Consider the following 16,192-nt stretch of genomic DNA (forward strand, 5'->3'; position numbering starts at 1 on the left):
GGCATTGTTTCTTTAATTTCAGACTTCATCAGTTTTCCTCTCCAGCTGAACACTTTACAATGGCTGAAGCACCCTGATTGTTTCTGCTTCTTCACTCTGCGACTAACACTGAATTGCTGCTATCTCCTTGTTTCCCAGTTTCTTTTAAAAATTGAGATAATGTATGCAGAAAAGTTCTTAAATGTGTCAATGATGGATGTGCTCTAGTTAGAGCTTTTTCTTGCTCCCGGCTACCTGATGAGAGCATGTGTGCCTGCCTAGCTAGCCTGAAAAGATAATCGCACCTGAACTGAGCATACGAAAGTGGTGATGTATTGATTTAGCCTACTCTGGGTTTGTGTGTTCAAAGAACTATTGCCTGTTCTAGAAAGGCACTTCACGAAGATGCTGGGTTTGCATGGCTCCTGAAATGATTCTGCAGAATGAGACGTGCGTTTGAGTGCTAACAGGCTTGCATTCACAGCCACCTGACACTGCGACTATTCTGCAAAGCTATTTACGTGGCAGTGATTCTCCACAAATCATAGAATGGTTCATGTTGGAAAGGAGCTTAAGATCATCTAGTTCCAACCCTGCTGCGATGGGCAGGGACACCTCACCTTAGACTATGTTGCCCAAGGCTCTGTCCAACCTGGCACACAATAAATCACACAATAAGTACCTTCTTTCACACCACCCTCCCCACTGCTGACATGATCAGTTTTTAGTTTATTTGTTCAACCTGCTATTATTTTTCAAATGAGCACAGATACAGAATAAAACCAAGTTAATTCTACATGAATAAAATCAGCAAAGGAAATAACTCAGGCTCATATCTGAAATGCAAATATTTCATGAAAATACACCACAACATGTTGTCCTTGTAAGATGGATAAATCCAGTGCATACATATTGTCTGTGTTTTGTTTGAGTGGAACCATTTTCTCTGCTCTCTGTAGAAGGCATGGAAACAGCCTTCTACATGGAAGATTTAGGGGCCTTCTATATATGTCCTCAGCCAGAATGATGCTGTAGCCAATGTTATTTGATATAGTTACTTTTCATATGGCAAGTATGTAGTTTTCAATTGCTCTAGAATTAAAGAGAATGAAAAGACCTCTCTAATTTATGAGTAAATATTGCTAAATTAGAAGACATTGGATGATGCTTGATCTAACCATGAGTTTAACAGAAGCATGTATAGACTCCCCTGCAGTCTGTAACATTTTCCTAGAAAAGAATTGCTTTTGTTATTTACTTGTCAATTAAAATAAATAAATAAATAAAATAATCCCAATTTCCCCTTCATTCTCTTTAAGAGTGCTGAGAAGATCATTGTGGTGTTGCCCTGGTTTCCCTTGACATACAAATTTTGACTTTGCTGCTTTAACCAATAATCTTCTTTGATTTTGAGTCATCACTTAATTGAAATTTAAGTTCTTGCCATAAGCTGCCAAGATAAACTGAAATCAGTGCTAAAGAAGGATGCTTCCACTCTATATAGTTATTACAGGAAGGAGATTTTAAACATCTTCTGAAATGGACACTTTTGCTGATGGAAAGTATATGTTATTTTGATGCATTGCTTGATCAATCAGTTCAGTTATTTTGTCCACCTTTATATTTTAAAGGGCCCACAAGAATTTTTTCCTACTTATCAGCTGTCTGAAAGTTTTCTCCTATTTGTGTTATTTTTCCTCTCCTCAGTTTTCCCTCATTTCTCCTAGCCCGAGTTAGTCTCTGCTAAGGTTTTCCTCCCCCTATCAAACCATTTGTAACCTAATTTGAAAATTGTAGCTATTATATCTACATGGAGTTCCTGTAAGTTATTTTAGTTTCTTTTAAATATTTTTTTTTTTAAGTATTATAATAAATTATCATAAAAGCATGTAAGGAACATTTAGCAGCCTAATATTTTTAGGGTACCCTCTTTCTTCTCATCTTCTAGTGATAACCTGTAAGAGCTTTCTGATTCCCTTTAATTCCCTTTATTAATTTTTTAATTTTTTTTTTTTTTTTTGGCTCTTGAACTCTTCAAAGCCATTTGCATTTCTCTTTAATGAGCCCTCTTCCTTTCATTCTTTGTACGTAGTGGTTGGCAGTGCTTGTAGTAGTGCTTCCTGCAATTGGAACATGGTGTGATCCATGTATCCTACTTAGCCAAAAGTCACTTTTTTGCACAAAAAAGTTGGCATTAGCAGAGGTTGCCCAGTGCCTTTGGCAGAAGGAGGCTCTTAGGAAGTTTGAAATCAGAGCAGAGAAAACTGAGGCAAAGATTGAACTTGTTATTCATATGCTAGAATTAGTTATTATTTTCTTTTGACCATGGGAGTTTATCGTGATAAGGTACCACTTCCCAGAGTGATGCCTTAATCTACCTATTATTCCTGCTAGTTTTGTCTGTTCATTTGAGTACAATCTCTTCCTATTTCGGCCTTGTCACTTAACAACATCTGGCAAAAGAAACATTAGGGAGAGGAAAAATAATGCATGTGTGCATGGGCAAAAAATGATTAATATGCACTTTACTTTTCCTCTATATTAGTCATACAGTTTTTTTACTTTCCTAAATGCACATTTCAGAAAGCATGTTTTACGTCATGCACTGGTTTCGTATAGATTATTTATATGTTGATCTACACAGTCCTTCAAAAGGCCAAAGCTTTCCTAGTCCTGGAACTGTAATGTCACCATCCAGATGCCCTGTTATGTAGCATATAGGCAGAAAAAGAGGCCGCTGTGATTCAGAAAATGCTTTGTTACAAATTATTTGCCTGACCCTATTGTGTATTAATAAGTACATGAAATGTGCTGATTAAAAAAAAAATAAAAGAAAATAAAAAGAAATTGGATTAATAAGTGGATGAAAAAGGAATGTGACAAATGGTTGGGAAATAAACAGGGTGGTATGGTGAAAAAGAATGTATTTTTATACTTGTGTCAGCTCTACAAGTCCTGTATCAATGTACTATTCTTTCCAACTTTTATGCCATGGTTCTGGAGCTGAGGAATTTTCCCCTTCAGTTTCTTTTTTTTGCACTAATTTGTGCTAGTTGTCCAAAATCTGTTTTTTTGAAATTTCATAGTATATAGCTGGTTTTATCAACTGGCTTCTCCATATCTAGTGTGGTAATTGGCACTAATTTTTCTGTGCTGTCCTCACACAATTCTGTGTTTGCCTGGATTTGCTGTCCAGCAGTTGAAGGAGTCACAAAGCCTTTCAGGAATCCCCCATTTCATCTGGGGGTCTGTTTCCGTGATTCAGCACAAATCTATTTTTTGGTGTATACTGTTTGCCAGATTGTGTCCCATTAGTTAGTAAGTACAATAGACCTTCCTTATGATAGAAGCAGCTGGTTTTACCCTGAATAATAATAATGCTCTACTGGTTTTATTCAGTTTTCTTCTTGTCCACCTTCCAGTGATAATTACCTTGGCCCGTTTTTCCACTCTTTGGAGCAATTCTTGGTTACAGCAATAGATTACCCATAGGTGTTGTGATAGATTGACTGACAGACCCACCAGCATATTCAGTAAACTTCAGCTGAAGGAAAGAGTTGCAACTTTAAGGCCTGAACACACAGAGCTATGCCTCTGCATCTTGAGTGCTTGCTAGAGACAAATGTGTGAGGTGAGATACAACTTTGTTACAGATGGTCAAAATCAAAGAGTACTCCTGCTTCTTCAGCTTTTATATCCTGCTTCTTCAGTTTTATACCACAAGCTAGTTATCTTAATTATTGAAGTAAGGTGTGCTTTATGAGACGGCACCATGATTTCAGCACTCTGCTTATCTCTTAGTCTGAAAGGAAATCACTACAAGGAGAAAAAGGATTGTATTAAAAGCAATGGAACCCATTATTGTACTCAGAAAGGAGAGGAGATTATTTGATTTGGACCCTTAACTTTTATGTCTATGTATTCTTCTAGCAGTTAACCGTGCTGGCATTGCTGAGACACATGGGGAGATAGCTAAGGAGGACATAAGACAGGCAGATGACCTAGCAGTAATATTTCAGTGATGGGCAGCAAAAGAAGGCGATCCTGTTGTTAAAGTATGCAATCTTGAGTATTATGTCAATGATGGAAATAACTCCTAAAAATTCTGTTTATGACAGCTTACACAATGAAAAATGTGAATGCTAATTTAATTCAGTAAGTGCACTCATTAGCTTTGGGTAATTGTGGGGGTAGTATTTCTGTTGCTGCTAGTATTTAGCATCAAAATGTGAAACTCCTCTTCCAGCACTCAGTGTTATTAACTACCTCTAATGCATCCATCATAATAGAGACTTGGACTGATTCTCCGAAATGTAATTCAGAACCACTTTGATAATGCTACAGTATTATTGCAACAATTGAGCATTTAGTACCTCTTAAGCTCTTCTTTCATCTGTGCTTTAAAATGTATAAAGTATGTATTTTGTGAAGGAAGCTTCCATTTCTCTCATATAATCCCCAGAGAATCAAAGCTGTAAAATGTTTTCATTTTCTTTTTTCCCCCCTTGTTAAAACCACAGAAACACCAACCTCTAAGGAATGAGATAATGGTTGTACTACCCAGACTTTTACACTAAACAAAACATAGAGGTATATGAATGGCCGTAGAATAGGAGACTGCATGTGTGAGAAAGACTGGCATCCGTGGTGCATGGTGTGCTTCTGACTGGCGCTTGTGGCTCCTTTCCATCACCCATTTTTCTGACTTGCACGGTGTGTTGAGTGTTGTGTTTATACAGCATGTGGAATTACTTGTAGCTGTGTGGACAAGGAATGGAAGTAATGTTTGTTGCACAGAACGGTCAAGGGAGCAGTGGAAAAAAATACCATATTTGTTACTCTTGTTATAAGGGCTTTTCTCTATTGCAGGTCCTTCAGTAGCATTTCTACGACTCCCCATGTGATGATGCTATTTTAGTGGCTAGAAGTAGGCCTGATACCATTCTGTCTTATCTGTTCTTATTTTCACTTCCAGCAACCTGGCATTCCCATCCCACATCAGGCATGATCCTATGTCATAAATCAGTTTAAAAAAAAATAAAAAATTGAAATAGTTCTACACCTTTCCTAAGAATGTCCCCAGTCTTTGTAACAAACCTGTCAAAATCTACGTGTTGGTAATATATGGAACTATAGAAAGTTCAGCACAAAAGAAATTCCATGAAATGTTTTTCTCCCTTTTAAAGAAAAAGAAAGAAATGAGGGCTCTCTATAGATGGTTTTCTGCATCTGTAAGTTTCCCACTGGCACATTGTATTGCTGTGGAAAGTAACGCGGAAAGACAAAAATCCATGAATAAACTTCTTACATGGTGACTGTAGTTAATGTCATCTCACCAAAATCCAGAATTTGCCCTCAAACAGTAAGGATGTGTTGGATTTTTTATATAAATAGGTGCTAGCTCCACTGATGTAATATGAATTGTATCCACATGCTCTATAATGAAATTTGATTTTTATTTTTTTAAATCCAAGCCCATTTTTTGTTAGAAATTATAGTTTAGTAAATAACTAGAAGATTATATAGATATCCTAAAAACACCCAAAACCCCAGCAATCCCTGCAGTCAGAATTGGCTTTATATCCTTGAGTCAGAAATAGTATTCTTCAATAATTAAAGAGTGCCAAATTTACAGTGTAGGTGCGTGCAGGTACAGAGTAGTGATATTTGCAGTTGACTTTGTCTCTAATAAGTACAGACACATCTGCTCACATTTATTAGTGACTGCTGGTATTTGTCCCAACAGCAGCACTGTAAAATAAGACTTTCTCTGAAGAATTCTTAGATAGCAGATGTCAGTTTAATTAATAAATGATCTTAGCATGATTTGGTGCTTCACATGGGAGAAAGGCGTTTTCAGATTGTACATCTTGAGAAAGAGCGATATGTACATACGTAGTTTGTTACATATGTGGAACGTAACCAAAGGCACTGCGATACGGTTTGTGTCTAATCTTCTTTCCCCTGATTTTTCAGCTTCCTAGTTAGTTTCATGGTGGATGCTCGTGGGGGTGCCATGAGAGGCTGCAGGCACAATGGACTCAGAATCATTATTCCTCCACGGAAATGCACTGCTCCAACACGAGTGACTTGCCGGTTGGTGAAACGTCACAGACTGGCCACCATGCCTCCTATGGTGGAAGGTGAAGGTCTGGCCAGCCGCCTGATTGAAGTGGGGCCTTCTGGTGCTCAGTTTCTTGGGTAAGGGCTGTCATCTGGCCTAACGGAAAATGTTCAGTCTATTTTTGTCTGTTTGCAAGTTTCACTGAAATGGTTCCTTTATCAACACTTGAATAGAAAAAGATGCTTGTAACAGACAGGCTGTGTGAAATACAAATCAGTTGTTAGTTAACAATTCACAAAGCTTTTATGCCTTTTCCTTTGAAAACAGGTATTTTAACCATTAGCACTAAGGTTACTGTGCTTCCTTGCATAGAACTATTACTCAGTGTTGTGGAATTATAGTGGGAAAGGACCCTTTGTAGCCAGGAAAGGCAGTTCATCCTACCTTTAAATAATCTGCATCTAAGGCATGAATAGCACAGCACTGATCTAAAGCCCAAACGTAGAGCCTGCTACATGTACAACACAAGTTACAGCTGCTTATTTTAGAGACTTGTGTTGTGTTACCAGTAATTTGGACTATCAGGGAAGCACAGTGCCTTTGATTTTTTTGGGGTTGAAATTGCTAAATTAAGCAATAGGACAACCCTGGAATTTTTTGGCTCTCTCTTTTGTCCTATGCTGCAAAACCCATAGAAAGATCAGATTTGTGGCTGCTGCCGAGCTTGTAGCGATTTTCAGCTGAAAGCAGCAGTTCTCCACACTTTTTTTATTTGTTTTACCAACTGTTCTCCCAATCAACTGTGGCGTCCAAAAGTGGATGATTCAAGGAACCCCTCTTATTACAATAAATAGCTTCATTCAGAAATTGTAAGAAGAGTAACTCTGTAAACAGGAATAGTTTAAATCCATTTAGGAACAAATCTGTTGTTTTAAAATCCTATTATAACAGGTAGTCATCAGAGCCACTACCTTCGTTAGTGCTTTTGCTAAAAGTTTGAGCTGAGGGAGAGAAAAAAGGTGATTGGTAGCTTTTAACTGCCAACTGCTTTTCTATAGAGTATGAAAGGAGAACATACCCAAGACATCTTCTGGCTATTTCACTGTTCCTGTAATATGGTTAAAAAGCATGAGCAGTTCTAATACACTGCAAATTTGATGCTAAGAGCAAGCCAACCATTCCTTTTGACAGATGGGCTGGCTTGTAATATCACAAGTAACAGCAAAAAGCTGTTAATTGGTTACTTTATACCACTTTTCACATCTTGGTCACTTTTAAGGAGAAGTACAAAGAAACCCAAAGAGCAGAAGAAATATTGTGATGTCACATTGAGTCTTACCATTATCTTTTGTCACACACAAATTGATCTTAGAGTGTCTCTCATTTTATTTTTAATGGTTCTTCTACCTGATGAGAATGTTTCACCTGAATGACCAGGATATAGCATAGTTTTATTCATTCTCAGGTCTTTGTGCCCTTCCTGCAAGAGTTTTTCTAGATGTTGTGCTGGCAGTGAAATTAGAAAATTACTGTACTGTTTGCAGAGATGCATTCTAAGATCTGAATCCTGTTCGCATTGAGTTCACTGCCAAAATTCCCTTCGTCTTCCCATAAGCAAGAAAAGATCCTAAATCAAAGAAACTAATTTTGCTCATTACCAAATTGTCATCGCTAGGATGAAACTGTATTCAGTGTACAGCCTAATTCCACTTTGTGGACCGGATGGGTGGCACTGGCGTTCTGGCACAAAAAATACATAAAGCTTATTTATGTTCTTTCTTCCACTGCTGCTTTGGATGTACTCAGTAAACTTCATCTGCCTACGGCTCCTCCCCCACTTAATGAGGGAGAAAGCTTGGTCAGCCGAATCCTTCAGCTGGGGCCTCCTGGGACCAAATTCCTTGGGTAGGAGAGACTTAAAACAAATTGATGGATGCTGACCTCCCCGTTCTTCTCCTCCTTTTGCAATATGATTTTTTTATTTCATTATTCCCATGATATTGTCCCTTTCTATCATTTGAAATTTTGTATACCTAACCCTTAGTGGACCATTTTTCAACCCTTGTGGTATGTGATTTTGTTTTGGTGGTATGTTTGTATCTTTTTCTTCAAGTCCTGTGGCCTTCATTTTTGTTTTGGCATGAAATCTTCCTAGTTATGTGCTTGGTGTCTGTAGCAAAGCAACCTGGGCGGGACAGAAAAAAGGAATCTACTGTAAATTTTAAAATGGTTTTCGTATCAAGTTACACATTGGATACCACCAGTGTAATAGAACACATGGCATTTACTATGTACATGGTAACCTGTGGAAGTCCTCTAATTAAAGAAGTGTATATACACATATATTTGTATTTTCTCTCTTATTTATAAAAGTACACATGTATATGTATATATAAATCTAGATATATGTACACATATGTGTTGTATATATGTGTGTATATATATGGACACATACACTGATACATATATTGACATCTGCTTGTAAGGCAACAAGGCAAATTCTTATCTCCTATACTGAAATAGAAACCCAGATGATCGCCTCAGACCTCCTTTATCTTTCCCAGAGTGTAAATCAGGAATAAATTCATTGGAATATATAGAAGTAAAATTGGCACAGAATACAGTAGCCTACTGGTTGCAATGAATTATTCTGATTTGTACTAGTATAAGTGAGATCAGAATTTGTCCCACTATTGATATGCATTACAGTAGATTCTCTTTGAAATGAAGTTGCACAGGTTAACCCAGACAGTAGTGACAACTAAAATGAGCATGAGTTTTTCTATGAATTTGCAAAACAATTACCAAATTTCCTGTTAATTATTTTACCAAATATCATTCACACTGTGGAATGAGGTGAATGCACTTTTTAATCTGTCCTTCAACATTTACTGGGTCCCTGTAAAAATCTAGTATGTCTTAGTGACCTACTCTTTTAGGATTATATGGAAGCGTTCCAGCTTAACAGGTAGAATTCCAGGTCACTTTGTAGCAGACTGGATAGAGTTGCTGTTAATCCTGTTTCTTCCTCTCTCCTGTGTGCATTTAATGCGCTGTGTTGCTGTGCCAGGCCTGTGATTGTGGAGATTCCTCATTTTGCTGCTCTGCGTGGGAGAGAGCGAGAGCTGGTGATCCTGCGCAGTGAGAACGGGGACAGCTGGAAGGAGCACTTCTGTGAATACACTGAGGATGAACTGAATGAAATCTTGAATGGGATGGATGAAGGTACCCGGTGTGACTTTTTCCTTCTGCTCCCACATTTCTTGTGTAACTGAGGGTCATAGCCTTCTACCGTTTGTTCTATTTAGCACCTCATGTTTGGACCATCCTGGTATTTCTGACACTACATTTTCTGGATACTCCATTTCAGTCACACTAGAGCGTAATCATGTTCTTGATACGGAAAGCAGCAGAAGCGCTGCATGCTTGTGCTTCCCTTGCGTGCTCTGCTGAAGTAGTGGGACAAAACAAAATCCACTATTATGAAGTTGGGAATAGATGCTAGACTTATGTTTTCTACTGCTTCTTTTCGTAGTGTTGAACAAAAAGCTGCCAGAACAAACATCTTTCCAAAACAAGGCAATTATCATACTAATCCTTACCAAACAGCTACATATGTGGGAGGAAATGTCAGTCATGGGTACTCTTGCTTTTGGAGGGAACAGAATGGCCTTGGGCTGTCTAGGATCTGCAGAATTTGTTACTAGTTTTGATGGGTTTTTTTAACAAAAAGAAGTTCTAAAAATAAACAAGCCAACTGAATACTTAGAGCTGAACTCAGACTTTGGTACTTTTTTCATTTGGAGTTTAGTTTCCTTGATGCTACTGCAGGCCGTGGTGTGAACACTTGAAGTAGAATATCCCTTTGCTTGCTTACCTACCAATGTGGAGGATTTTTTCAACGTTTTGAGTTTGCTGTCTTAAGCTCCCTTCAGTTAGTTCTGTCTGTCTGTTCCTTTCTTGATTTCTCTGTTTTATCTGAACTTAAAATGGTGGGGTATGTTTCCTTTTCCCCTTTGAGTTCTAGACAGAATAATTTTGTAAGTTGCAGTTAAACTGTGAAAAGCTTGAATGCGCTTTGAAATTCACCATATTGTTTGTGCAAAATTCTTGTCTTCTGACCATCTTCTCTTTTGGCCTCAGTACTTGATACCCCAGAAGAGCTTGAGAAGAAACGTATCTGCCGCATCATCACCCGAGATTTCCCTCAGTACTTTGCAGTGGTATCCCGGATCAAACAGGACAGTAACCTCATCGGACCAGAGGGGGGTGTGCTGAGCAGCACTGTTGTACCTCAAGTGCAGGCCGTCTTCCCAGAAGGGGCTCTCACCAAAAGAATTCGTGTTGGCCTCCAGGTACAGAGAAACAACTACAGGGCTCATAATTTTTTCCTTCCCCCTCCCCCCGCCCCATGTAAGATCACCTTCTTGGAATGGAGATCCAGCATATTCAGCTTATGATGTTGTAGGTTGTTGTCTAGGATGCTTCTAGTAGAAATATTATAACAAAAAATTCTATTCAGTAGCCAGAACTTTGGGTATTCCTGTCTGTTAGCTGTCTATATGATCTTGGGTACAGCACCTAATTTAGTCGATGGTGATGTTAGCGTAACAGGTCATAGAATAATTTCTTTAATACTTCTTATGAAAGGCATCAGAGAAGTATAAAGTGTTATAATAACTGGGTCAAATCTACGGATTATCAGCGTGAAGTAAACCAGGTTAACAGTTCACCACTGTAGGAGGGGGAAGTGTTTCTCTACCTCCATTCCTGACTTGCGCTGCCAGGAGACTGTCCTTGCTGAAGTCCCCTATGAATAGTTGAATAATTAAAACAGCTCAGAGCTTGTTCTAAGGGGGACAAAAAACCCAAAGGTGACAAGGAAGTCATTTGCTACTGGTTAAGTGAATTAAATTAATACTGTAAAGGTTCTGAGAAGTACCAAGAAAGAGGACAAAGGCATGGGAAAGTTGAAAAAGGGAGGCTTCTCCTTCTCACTGGCAGTCAGTTCTGGCTGCAGATTTTCAAGGGAAATTATACTATTTAGTGTAAAAACTTAAGGATTTCATAGCAATATACAGGCTTGGTTGTTTACATACTCATAAAACTGTTCTCAAATACCTATTCTGTTACTGTCTTTTGTTTTGGAAAGGCTCAACCTATGCATACCGAACTTACGAAGAAGATTTTAGGCAACAAGGCTACCTTCAGTCCTATAGTCACACTGGAGCCCAGGAGAAGGAAGTTCCATAAGCCCATCACGATGACCATTCCCATCCCTAAGGCCTCCAGCGATGGGATCATGAATGGTTATGGAGGCGACACGCCTACTTTAAGGCTACTATGCAGCATAACAGGTAGGATGCAAACACTAGAGCTTTTTATCTGCATCTTGAAATTGTCAGTCATTGTCGGCTGAATATGTTACACTGATGGTATACATGGAAAGCTTGGTGAAACCCTGACTGGGATGAGAGCCTATGAAAATAAATTACTTTCCAAACAATTCCTTTATAGCAGATATAACATTTGTTGTTTGGACTAACAAGAGATGTGTAATATAATCATAGACTTTGGGCTTGTGTTTTTTGCATTTTCCTTAGTTTGTTTCTTGAGAACCAACATACCTCTGCCTAGCAGCCTAAGTGTAGTACAGACATAATGTTGCAGTACGCTTCAAGGAAAATATTGGAGTTAAACACTTCGTACTTGCTATAACTCCGAAGTGACGAACGTCTCATCCAGTCTCAGTTAAGAGGTGGAAAAGAGCTGCATGCATTTATTCTGTTTAGAAGTTAGCATCTTTCTTAATTTGCAAACTGATTTCAAATACTGACCCAACATAAGAGACATCACACCCTGAAATGTGCGATGAGTCATTTCAGGGAACCTGTGCCTTTACTGTTTTTTGATACAAAGCTGTTAGGTAGCTGCTGAAATACAGTATCTCACCATCAAAGAAGTATTTGCATTTAAATAGAGAGGAATGGTCTCCTCAATACAGTGGAATTTGAATATGTTTCTTGGAGGGACAGTAAATCTGCAAGGATCCTCTAGAAAATTTCAAAAAAGAACTTAACTGCATTGTACTGGGCCAATTTTGCCCTGCAGATGTGAAGAGTGTAGAATTAGATCTCTCCCCCCCAAATTCCAGCCTTTTTTAACATTTCTGGAACTGTGCTGCAAGACTTATCATTTGAAAATCATTTGAGTGCTTTGTTTTCTTAGGGGAATCCTGTATGATCCTACTAGCATTAGCGGAATAACATGGGCCTGAGGAGAAGACACATCTGGGCTTATTTCTGGTTTCATAACAGTTAAAAACTCAGAAGAATGTAAAATATTTTTTAGAAGCAAGAAAGTCGCAAACTCGCTGGGTTTTAATTTAACGTTTTGTTTATTTTGATCTCCCTCATTTCAGGAGGAACCACCCCTGCCCAGTGGGAAGACATCACTGGAACAACACCACTGACATTTGTTAATGAATGCGTTTCCTTCACAACAAACGTGTCTGCCAGGTACCTATACATCAAAACATGAGTTTTACAGTCTTACTTTTGAGTGTATGTCTTTTTTCTTCTTTTTTTTCCCCAGTAAGTACTTCCTTTAACCTGTTTCAGTTGGTGACATAGAAGGGACATAGATCTTTTGTTTATGCTGTGAACCAATTGGTGAGGTATTTTGCAGCCTCCTAGCCGAGACAGATGATGTACCTGAGCTGTGCAGCCCTTACTGGCTGCAGAAAGAAAATCATGTCATTTTTATCTCAGCCATTAGTCCTTTGCAGTCACCACCCGCTATGATCCTAGAAATGAATTAATGACATACTCATTTCATTCTGAAATAGTAACCACAGAATCATGGAATGGTTAGGGCTGGAAAGGACCTTAAGATCGTCCAGTTCCAACCCCCTGCCATGGGCAGGGACACTTCACATTAGACATATCGCCCAAGACTCTGTCCAGCCTGGCCTTGAACACTGCCAGGGATGGAGCATTTACCACTTCTCTGGGCAACCTCTGCCAGTGCCTCACCACCCTCACAGTAGAGAACTTCTTCCTCAGATCTAACCTGAACTTCTCCTGTTTCAGTTTAAACCCATCACCCCTTGTGCTATCATTACAGTCCCTGACAAGGGACAGTTCAATTTTCAGGTAGCTAGAAAAAAAATGGTTTCATTTTGAATACCACTTGTCTCCCAGATGCAGAAATACTCAAATTTCCATGGAAACAGAAATCCCTTATTTGGGTAGTTCAGCATCCATCTTAGAAAAGATGCTACTTCCAGAATATCCAACAAATAAGAAATCAAACAGAAAAGCCTGTAAGTGTACCAAACCGTGATCTAGAAGCATCTCTTCTAACCATCTGCTTTTGTGATAAAATTCAACTGCTGTCTTTCTGAAAACAGAATTTCATATAAAAAATATATATGTATATGTATTTTAGTTCAGATTCTGTCCATGACTGATATCACAGAAATGCTCAGAAGTCTCTTCCTCTGTATTAGGAGCTGCAGTCCATGACCTGGAAAGTATTAAATTTAGGGTGTGTAGTCTAGGAAATGGTTACAAATATCTCAGAAAACTTGCCTATGAAAATCAATGAATTTCCTGCAGTGCACAAGTTCAATGTCCAGAGCAGTTATAAACCTATTATATTAGGTTTGCTATTTAATGAAATAATCTACTGAATGTTAAAATGCATTCAGCTCTTGCAGTCCAATCTACACTATAACTGTAACAATAAACGAAGTAAGGTATTATTTTTCTATACTTTCTCAGGTCAGAAATGGCTTTCTTCCCGTTACATTGGATGCTTCGTTATGTACACTTCTTTTCAGTTCAGCTGAACCTTTTTCTTTAACAGCAGTGGCCACAAGAGGGAGATCCTAAAGTGCACTTTAGCTCTCATCCACTACCTGCAGTGCTCTGTTTAAATGGATAAATTAAAAACTAATTTAAGAAACAGATGTGGAGATTAGATACAAAGTTTGAGAGGACAAAGTTGCTAAGATAGTAAGTCCCTAGCAGAGCTGCACATGGAATACATCCAGAATGAGGGTGACAGTTTATGGAACTACAATCCATAGTAGTAGTGGATGTCTCCTAATCCTAATGATCACATTAGAAGCTATTGCTGTTGCTAATTTTCTATTATATAGGCAGGATCCCATGTTTTCATGGGTTCTACCTCTGCATTTTACTCTAAATGAATGTTCAACAGTCTACTTTAACAAAAACATGATTTTAAATGCTGTGAAAGTTAGAAAGTGGGATTTTTTAATGTATTTACAGTCAAAGAATTTATTACATTCTTTGCTGAAGTACAAGCTCACTTGAATTTCTTCACGTGTGCGCTGGTCTGGAAGTGCATCTACCCTTGTGTGCTGCTGAGCTTCAGTTGGTTCCTGACTGCTATTCACAATAACTTGTTTATGTGTAGTTCTGTCATTAATGATGGACAATGATTTTCCCATTCGTAAGACAAATGCTGTCCAAAATGAGCTTGGGAAAGAGATACTTTTGTCTAAAATGCCTGCAAATTAAGCTGCAGAATTTGTGGCATAGCTGTTTCCTGTTTCCTGAGCTGCAGCTTGTCTAAAAATTTAGTATCTGTTTGGGCTTTTTAGCTCCTAGTGTATGACAGCAAATCATTTGAGCATATGGTGATTTCTCAGAGGATGTAGCCATTCCAGTTTGAGTCCAGCATAGCATAATTCTCCCACACATGAAAAGGAAAGTATCAGTCTGCAGAGCCTTTATGTACCAAACATGCTTTCTCTCTTCAAATGTCACCAGCCTGTTTTTTAACCGGTGTGTTTGTTAAATGTTCTGAAGATAAGCACAGCATGAAATTCACTATTATTCAACTGCAGATGAGTAAGACCAGAGAAATCACACTTGAAAGGTATGCTTTGTGGGTTATAATACCATGTAATCTACAAGAAGTAATAAGCCCCCCGTTGGTTATATCAGCTTTTGAGGTGTCTTTGACCTCTCGTGACTTCCGTCTCCATCCTACGCGTGTCAAACTCAAGCATGCTTTCCACCCACACAGTGAATTTTATTTAAAAGAAATGTCATCAGCTCCACAGAGAAATTAAATGAAATGATATCCGAGAAAGAAGGCGATATGTGTTACTCCTTGTAAAATGCTTGGTGCATTTCCCCTGCTACATTTTGGGAGGAGAAGTAAAATTATTCTAGTGAAAAGTTGTTACCTTTGCAAAATAACAAGTCAGTTGTCTTGACAAAGGTATAAGGAAAATCTGTAAATGGATATTACTGGGCAAAGTTGTCCTGGCCTAAATGGCCTGAAGAAAGGCTAAAAAGCCTGTACTTTTCAGTAAACAGAAAGGTAGTTTTTGATAGAAAAGGACCTGTTCTGGGAGCTGAAGTTCCAGCCTGAGCTGCAACATCCATGTTATGTCTTAAGTAATTGTGTATGTTTGACAGGTTCTGAGGTGGCTTGTTCCAATTCACGTGCACTGGCAATACTTTGTAAGAGGCACATGCTCATTTGTAAGAATTAGATTAGTGAACTCAATTTATGACCTTATCCTGTAATCTTCAAGTATTTCTCTGTCATGGTGGTACCCAAATGAAATTGCAGTAGCAGCTTCTGGCTTCACACAGTGCAGAGGAAGTAATTTATTACGGTCATGTTTCCCTGTTGCTTTAAACATGTTTGTTTGACTTGTTGTACATGTGTTACACACTGGGAACTACTGGCGTATGCGTTAGAAAGATGCTGTCGGTAAAAGGATATGTTAGAAACTACAATGAGTAGTTGAGTCAGTGATGATCATAACCTCTGTGAGGCAAGGGTAGTAGGAATCAGATGTGGACGCATCTGCTTTCAGGGTCTTCAAAATGTAATATAGCTTAGATACGGAAATACGTACATTTTCCTCCTGTACTCAGCACTGGCGAGGCTGCACTTTGAATCCTCTGTTCAGTTCTGGGCCCCTCTCTACAATAAGGGTATTGAGGTTCTGGAGCAGGTCCAGAGAAGGGCAACAGAGTTGCTGAAGGGTCTGGAGCACAAGTCTGATGAGGAACAGCTGAGGGACCTGGGCGGGGGGGTTTAGTGTGGAGAAGAGAAGGCTTGGGAGGGACCTTACTGCTCTCTACAACTCCCTGAAAG

General features: G+C 38.7%; 1 protein-coding gene across 1 annotated transcript in view; it reads left to right on the top strand.

Moving 5' to 3' along the window:
• Nucleotides 1-16,192, top strand: part of LOC104403480 (ankyrin-2-like) — a gene marked incomplete at its 5' end in the record, with an annotated part of 84,946 nt that overhangs the window by 35,847 nt on the left and 32,907 nt on the right. The window contains 5 exon segments of the mRNA XM_010011626.1: nt 5,956-6,180; nt 9,114-9,268; nt 10,187-10,398; nt 11,196-11,400; nt 12,465-12,561. Of these exon segments, the coding sequence (XP_010009928.1) occupies nt 5,956-6,180; nt 9,114-9,268; nt 10,187-10,398; nt 11,196-11,400; nt 12,465-12,561 (894 nt within the window).

Source organism: Nestor notabilis, unplaced genomic scaffold (genome assembly GCF_000696875.1).
Source record: "Nestor notabilis isolate BGI_N333 unplaced genomic scaffold, ASM69687v1 scaffold13673, whole genome shotgun sequence".
Lineage (NCBI taxonomy): Eukaryota > Metazoa > Chordata > Aves > Psittaciformes > Psittacidae > Nestor > Nestor notabilis.